Raw genomic sequence first — 8,141 nt, 5'->3', positions numbered from 1 at the left:
AGTTATTATAGGTTACTCTGTGTGATGATATGATTGGATTATTGGAGGTTATATTATTATTATTATTATATTATTATAGGGTTGGATTGATGTGTAGTTATTATAGGTTACTCTGGGTGATGATATGATTGGATTATTGGAGGTTATATTATTATTATTATTATTATTATATGGTGATTATTATATAGCTCCCCCTCCATGCAATTCCTCATTGATCCTAAAGGGGCGCTGCTGTTGGATGGTGCGTTGCAAGCCTCGTTTTGACGCCAGTCCTTTCTGCGCTCTGATAGGCTGGAAGTCTGTGTATGCTGAATGTGATTGGCCAGTGGCAGGAAGAGGGCGGTCCGGCTGCCAGTTCTCTGACTGAGACAATATGGCGGCGGAGGGTTTGTCTAAGATCCCTGAGGTGGATATCGACCCGGACGGCGTGTTTAAATACGTGTTAATCCGGGTCCACGTGAAGCACGGCTCCGAGGATTACCGAGACATCGTGCGGGGTTACGGCTGGGCCGAGTACCACGGTGAGCGAGCGCCCCATCACCCGGCATGCATAGCGAGCGGGGCTACCGCAAGGCATGCCGGGAAATGTAGTCCCTGGTATCCGCATGCTATCAGGTCTCCATGTGACAGCCCTGTGTGTCTCCTATGGAGGGGCCAAGCTGGTCATCTGACACTTTAACAATGGCTGTTATCATAAACTGACCTGGGATCCTCTAACCACAGGGGCAGGTTACCCATAGGGATCAACTAACCACAGGAGTAGGTTACCCATAGGGATCATCTAACCACAGGGGTGGGTTACCCATAGGGGCAGGTTACCCATAGGGATCATCTAACCACAGGGGTGGGTTACCCATAGGGATCAACTAACCACAGGAGTAGGTTACCCATAGGGATCATCTAACCACAGGGGTGGGTTACCCATAGGGATCAACTAACCATAGGGGCAGGTTACCCATAGGGATCATCTAACCACAGGGGTGGGTTACCCATAGGGGCAGGTTACCCATAGGGATCATCTAACCACAGGGGTGGGTTACCCATAGGGATCAACTAACCATAGGGGCAGGTTACCCATAGGGATCATCTAACCACAGGGGTGGGTTACCCATAGGGATCAACTAACCACAGGGGTGGGTTACCCATAGGGATCAACTAACCACAGGGGTGGGTTACCCATAGGGATCAACTAACCACAGGGGTGGGTTACCCATAGGGATCATCTAACCACAGGGGTAGGTTACCCATAGGGATCAACTAACCATAGGGGCAGGTTACCCATAGGGATCATCTAACCACAGGGGTGGGTTACCCATAGGGATCATCTAACCACAGGGGCGGGTTACCCATAGGGATCAACTAACCACAGGGGCGGGTTACCCATAGGGATCATCTAACCACAAGGGCGGGTTACCCATAGGGATCATCTAACCACAGGGGTAGGTTACCCATAGGGATCATCTAACCACAGGGGTAGGTTACCCATAGGGATCATCTAAGCACAGGGGTAGGTTACCCATAGGGATCATCTAAGCACAGGGGTGGGTTACCCATAGGGATCATCTAAGCACAGGGGTGGGTTACCCATAGGGATCATCTAAGCACAGGGGTGGGTTAGCCATAGGGATCATCTAAGCACAGGGGTGGGTTACCCATAGGGATCAACTAACCACAGGGGTGGGTTACCCATAGGGATCAACTAACCACAGGGGCGGGTTACCCATAGGGATCAACTAACCACAGGGGCAGGTAACCCATATGGATCAACTAACCACAGGGGCAAGTAACCCATATGGATCAACTAACCACAGGGGCAAGTAACCCATATGGATCAACTAACCACAGGGGCAAGTAACCCATATGGATCATCTAACCACAGGGGCGGGTTACCATAGGGATCATCTAACCACAGGGGTGGGTTACCCATAGGGATCATCTAACCACAGGGGCGAGTTACCCATAGGGATCATCTAACCACAGGGGCGAGTTACCCATAGGGATCATCTAACCACAGGGTTGGGTTACCCATAGGGATCATCTAACCACAGGGTTGGGTTACCCATAGGGATCATCTAACCACAGGGGTGGGTTACCCATAGGGATCATCTAACCACAGGGGTAGGTTACCCATAGGGATCAACTAACCACAGGGGTAGGTTACCCATAGGGATCAACTAACCACAGGGGTAGGTTACCCATAGGGATCATCTATCCACAGGGGTGGGTTACCCATAGGGATCATCTAACCACAGGGGTGGGTTACCCATAGGGATCATCTAACCACAGGGGTGGGTTACCCATAGGGATCATCTAACCACAGGGGTGGGTTACCCATAGGGATCATCTAACCACAGGGGTGGGTTACCCATAGGGATCATCTAACCGCAGGGGTAGGTTACCCATAGTGATCAACTAACCACAGGGGTAGGTTACGCATAGGGATCATCTAACCACAGGGGTAAGTTACCCCGTAGAGATAAGCTACTCATAGGTGTAGGTTACCCATAGGGATTGGCTTTGGGGGGACTGTCTGACCGCTCAGACAGTTCCCCTCCACCTGAACAGGCCCCCACTAGCCATGTCATCGCTTCCACAAAGCAATCCCCTGATGTTTGGGGGGGGGGGGAATTATAGCACAGAAAGATATAAAGAGGTGAATTATAAATGAAAAGACAGTCACATTCTAGGGTTTGTTTTGATACGTATACAATTGCCTCTGTCCTTAAGGGGTTAAGGTAACAGGGACACTGCAGCCAGACCACCTTAATGAGATTAAGTGGTCTGGGTGCCTATAGTGTCCTTTTACTATGAAACTGCAATATTTTAAGTCGCAGGGTTAAAGGACAGGACCAATGGACCCAGACCACTTCATTGAGATGGTCCTTTAAAGAATGTACTTTGTGTCTCTCTGGCAATTGTTGGTTTCGGGGTATAACATTCTGTAACTCACCCACATTCTTTGCTTTACTGCAGCGGATATCTACGACAAGGTGGCGGCCGAAATCGAGAAGAATAATGTGTACGACTGCGAATGTCTTGGAGGAGGGAGAATCAGTCATTCCAGCAAGGACAAGAAAATCCACATCTACGGATACTCTCTGGTGAATAGCCAACTCGTCCTAAATATAGATGGCTTTATATTCAATAACTCACTGAGATGTATAACAGGCTTCACCTTTGTGCATTTTGCTGCAGTGTGAAGCTCTGTATTCTAGAGAAAGCAGTGAGCTGGGAGAAAGAATGTGAATTAAAACTGTATTCTTATTTTATATTTTTTGGTTTAGTATTTTTTGTAGAATTCCCTTTGTGGTCAGTGACCGCAAAATGTGGAGATGAAATTCCCGAATAGCTGTTTTTTGTGAAATGCATATTTTCTAATTACAAGTGAAATAGACCCCATTCAGTATAAACAATTTATAGATGGTGATGTCCCGAACTGTTCGCCGGCGAACATAGCTTGTTCGTGGCGAACGCGGCAGGCGAACATATGCGATGGTCGGTCCGCCCCCTATTCGTCATCATTGAGTAAACTTTGACCCTGTACCTCACAGTCAGCAGACACATTCCAGCCACTCAGCAGCAGACCCTCCCACCTCCATGACGAATAGGGGGCGGACCGACCATCACATATGTACGCCTGCCGCGTTCGCCGCGAACAAGCTTTGTTCGCCGGCGAACAGTTCAGGACATCACTATTTGTAGATCTACTTTATTTGTGCTATAACATGGGACTGTCCTGTTAAGACAAAATCTAATTTAAGGGCATTGCATTCTTGCAGGGTTTCGGACGAGCAAGGCACGCTGTGTCTATGGAAAAAATCCAAGCCAAATATCCGGATTATAAAGTGACCTGGGCAGATGAAGGATATTAAATTTGACTGCAATGGAAAGTCCATCTGTCATTCAGAGGAACAAAATACACCCGATGGCAAATATAACGTAGTGTGCATCTTTTGGCCACAAGGGGCAGTGTGATGTTATATAGACCGTATCTTGGTATGCAGGGAGTGTGAGCTGATGGGTATTGTGCCGTAGACTCAGAATTAAGGTTTTAATTTTGCTTTTGACTTATGTGGGACATTTGATTGAGGCTACTCATACTGCTGTTAATGGTGCTTCAGAGGCGCCCTGCTTCAGCATTAAATCACGTTTCCCATGATGCTTGTGGACTGCACTCACCTACACTTCCTCGCATCATGTTAATTGTAATTAATAAACGTGTTTATGGACTAGATGAGCCGTCATGGCTGTCTTGGTGCAGGAGCCTATTATCTGCAAGCTGGATAAGACAGATCCACTAAACAGAATGACCAGCTCTCCCTCTATAAAGGGTCTGTGCTTGGCACTGGGGATGGATAACTTGGATCTAAATATCTGCTTTTACAATCCTGTGACAGCGTCTCTGTCTAATGCAAAATAATGCATCTCTATCATTTTCTTATCCTTTGGTCACACAATGTATTTTTATTTTTTTCTCCATAAACGACCAGTAGAACATTCCAATGTCTACTAATTTGCGTGACCATCCTGTGTTAAAAATAAAAAGTTGCAGCATTGTCAGTGTGTGGAATGAGATTTATTTTGTATTTATCACAATACAATAAGATGTTAGTTGTATTTAGCAGACTGGGATTGGGGTTTGAATAACAATGTCTTTTGGGGGGTTGGAGCCTAGTAAAATATTACTTTAAAAGGTTACTCTAAGTGCCGTGATTCATTGATTTAAAGTGGTCACAGTGCCAGGAGTCTGTATGTGCAGAGTTTAACTTCTTATACATGTAACTCCATCTCAGGCACCGTCATTAGCTAGCCAAGAACAAATTTCTGCGTGGCTAATGTAAATTCTGTGCTAAATTGGCAACTGGCACCATCATGCACATCAGTCTTCCCTCCCTCCTCCGCCGTGTCAGGAAAAGAGGATTGGGCTACTAGAAGAACCGGCTATGGAACGGAGGTGAGCTTTTAATTCTTAGTTTTATTTTTCTAATTTTGGGAGAGTGTTTTATGAAAATACTGATTTTTGGTTGTAGTAACCCTTTCAGCCATAGTGCATAGATTAGGAGTCCTACAAATCCAACTATTGATTTAAAAAATTCAATGGACTACAGAAAAATGATTGAACTCTGTTGTTTCTGATAAAAATGACTTTATATAAAGCTGTACGCTAGGTACTATGACCACTACAACCCACTGTCTTTCTTTAAAATCCTTTTTGAGCTTATTGACAAAAAGCACTGCCTTCCGGGCACCTAGAGTCTCGTCCCTTGTCTGACTCATTTCACAGCCTTTTATTGCTTTCTTAGGTTGGCCAGATAATGCCTGATTTAAGGATGATCCTTGGTTACTGTCAAACTGCTTAAATGGTTTTACAAAAAATCAAGGGAGGACACAGAATGACCACTACAATGAGATGCAGTGATCACAGTGGCTGGACTGCCCCTTTAAGGCTGTATTCGAAAGCTATAATTTAATGTGAAATATCAAACTTCAGCTAGATCTATAAAAGATGTAAAATCTCCTTGATGAATAGAACATGGGTTTTTCTTTTTCTCTTATTCTTATTTGGTCTCAGAGAGCAGGTGGTACATGAAGGATAATAGTGATTTATAGTTGACCAAAAAAAACTGGTATAGACATTAGGTCACAGTAACCGCAGCGACGACAAAAGCAGGTTACAAACACAAACAGTGGTTTACCGTATGAGTATACAGAGATATATTATCAGTTGCGATAGGTCCACAAAATCAATGATATGATGATATACATGTTTGTTGCCTTTTTGAGATCGTAGAGTGTATGTTTAGTTACAGCGTAATATGATTACCCGTTTAGTACAAGCGAGAAATGTTCGTTGCCATTCAAGGATGAAGGACTATGGACCCACTCTCTGATATGTCCGTTAGTAGGCGTAAACACAGAGAAAATGCAGAAGAAAGTTATTTTCTAAATGCATTTAAAACTTATTGCAATGTGACCACTCTCTTATCGTCACCCGTGTGAGAAGTGACAGCTGCAGCCTGGCAGGAGTTCACATCCGCGGTTGCAGTTTGGATTCCGAAATGGTTGGCATGGATCCGTCTTGTTGCTGAAATCATGGAATCTGTATGAGACTCAAAAGAATGTGCTATAAAAACGATTTATAGATGATTTCTGTGCCAGAGCTTGCACGTAGTGGACACATTCCCAGTAATCTCAGACGCAGGGACATCTTGAAACACAGGGTTTTATTTTCTAAACAGTAGATTGACGACCTGCTTGCAGCATTTTGTGTTGGGGATGGCGGGGGGGGGGGGGGGGGGGGATTTAAATCTGGTATTTTTCCTGCTTGTCTAATTTGTCTTATTTTGTATTACAGAAAATATTGTATTTGGAGACCAGAGTAATCTGAATGTACCTTTCCTGGTTAAATACTTTATTATTTGTTCCTTCAAGCAGTGCTATTTGTTTTTTTGTTAGTATAATCATATACTGTAACTAAACCCCCATTATTTTTTGCCTAGGTGAGGTGTTTTGAAATTCTGTTACATTCTGTAAAACTTCAAATTGCTGTTTAGTGAATAAGCGAGTGCTCTGGAACTTGTATGTTTTATATGTTAAAGGCTGGGCCAGTAGTTGTGGGAGGGGCTTGGGTCCCCTTTTAACGGTCTCCAAATCTCTCTCACATACCGTTATGGTCTGGCGAGTTGAGTGTGACTACTTCTGGTCACTCACAAGTGCCCGCTGAACCGTAAGCTATAGGCCCAGCCTTTTGGCTGTTTTTGTGCCTTTAAGCATACTTGCTGCAGGGGAGCTTTCGAGACCCGCATGAACGTTGGTCCAGGTTCGGTTCCTTTCACACGTATTAGGCACCTATGCTCTGTACATTTCTTTATTTATAAAATATTTTACCAGGAAAGATACATTGAGATTTCTTTGGTTTTCAAGTATGTCCTGGGTCCACAAAACATTTATCTATAAATAAATAAACTACAGCTCATTGTAGTTGTTCTGGTCTTTACCGCCTGGCTCTGCAAGCATTTTAATGTAAACCGATAAAAGGTAGTGTTTACATTACTGCCCAGAGAAAAGACAGTGTTTACATTACAGCCTAGGGACATCTGCAGTGGCAGTCACTCAGATGGCCACTAGAGGTGCTTCCTGGGTATTGCTGCAGTATGCAGCACTGACTTTCAGCGTCCCACACTCTACATTGAGGCACTGAACTTTCCCCTTAGAGATGCATTGGTCCACACACGTGCAATAGCCTTCAAATGCATTTCTATGGGAAAATATTGTGTTGGCTGAGATCAACAAGTTTGCTAATCTTTGTCAAGAGGACGGGGCCATAAACAGACGTGCGCAGCGCTGGAATAAGGTGAGTAAATCTCCTTTTAAATCGGAGGTGAGGATTGGGCCTAATCAGCTATTTAGACCTTTTAGTGTCAGGAAAACACATTTGTATTCCTGACACTAGTGTTCCTTTAACGTTTGCAGTTAAAACTCTCTAGCGAGGGCACTGGAGAAGCATGGACTATAACACCCATCATTAGCAGCTTTCTGGTCAATGCTAGATGTTTCCCTCGCCCATATACACTTAGTAAGCAGCAAAACGTGCAATACAGATGTACAGCCCATTTGGTTTACAAAAGGCTAAATGTGCCACGGTTTTAGAAGCATTCGTGTCCTTTTATGCATACGGCTCCATAATTTGAAGATTGTACACGAACACCCTATGGCTTTATGTTCATGCCGTTACTCCCGAACGCATTATAATAACCTGTTTCACTATGCTTAATTGACTTCAGACAAATTGAAGGGAAATCTGTTAGTATGCCTGATTCGGGTATTACAAGGGTACGAGTCCCCCTACTGGTTAAAACTGGGTACTGCAATTTCTATTGTAAAAGATTTATCTATTGTAATTTCTTACTATTTCAGGGGACGTTTTACTTTATAAATCATGCCGTATCATTACGGGCTGAGTCGTCACTTTTATCCTCAGGTTCATTTGAGGACTTGTACTCTGTTTCAGTTGCTTCTACCTTGTTGCAGGTGTCAAATGTTGTCACGTTTAGGTAGGTTACGTTTCTGTTTTATTTAAATTTTCATGCCATCACGATTTGCCCTTTTCAATGTTTTGTGCCATTTTCAAAGATCAAAGG

At 44.1% G+C, this 8,141-nt stretch overlaps 1 protein-coding gene across 1 annotated transcript; it reads left to right on the top strand.

Moving 5' to 3' along the window:
- Window positions 1-337: 337 nt before the first annotated feature.
- On the top strand, window positions 338-4,557 carry PHPT1 (phosphohistidine phosphatase 1). The gene is made up of 3 exons (XM_063431744.1): window positions 338-521; window positions 2,974-3,101; window positions 3,780-4,557. The coding sequence occupies exons 1-3, from the start codon at window positions 374-376 to the stop codon at window positions 3,870-3,872; spliced, it is 369 nt and encodes a 122-aa protein (XP_063287814.1). The 5' UTR covers window positions 338-373; the 3' UTR covers window positions 3,873-4,557.
- The last annotated feature ends 3,584 nt before the right edge of the window (window positions 4,558-8,141 follow it).

The sequence above is a fragment of the Pelobates fuscus genome, chromosome 9 (assembly GCF_036172605.1).
Source record: "Pelobates fuscus isolate aPelFus1 chromosome 9, aPelFus1.pri, whole genome shotgun sequence".
NCBI lineage: Eukaryota > Metazoa > Chordata > Amphibia > Anura > Pelobatidae > Pelobates > Pelobates fuscus.
Note: the sequence above shows the minus strand (reverse complement) of the source record. Positions and strands in the feature narration are given on the sequence as shown.

Excerpts from the sequence above, each read along its gene's own strand:
- PHPT1 (XM_063431744.1), top strand. The coding sequence starts at position 374 with ATGGCGGCGGAGGGTTTGTCTAAGATCCCTGAGGTGGATATCGACCCG. Across the intron at positions 522-2,973 it reads CGGCTGGGCCGAGTACCACG|CGGATATCTACGACAAGGTG; the intron begins GTGAGCGAGCGC and ends GCTTTACTGCAG. Across the intron at positions 3,102-3,779 it reads ACATCTACGGATACTCTCTG|GGTTTCGGACGAGCAAGGCA; the intron begins GTGAATAGCCAA and ends GCATTCTTGCAG.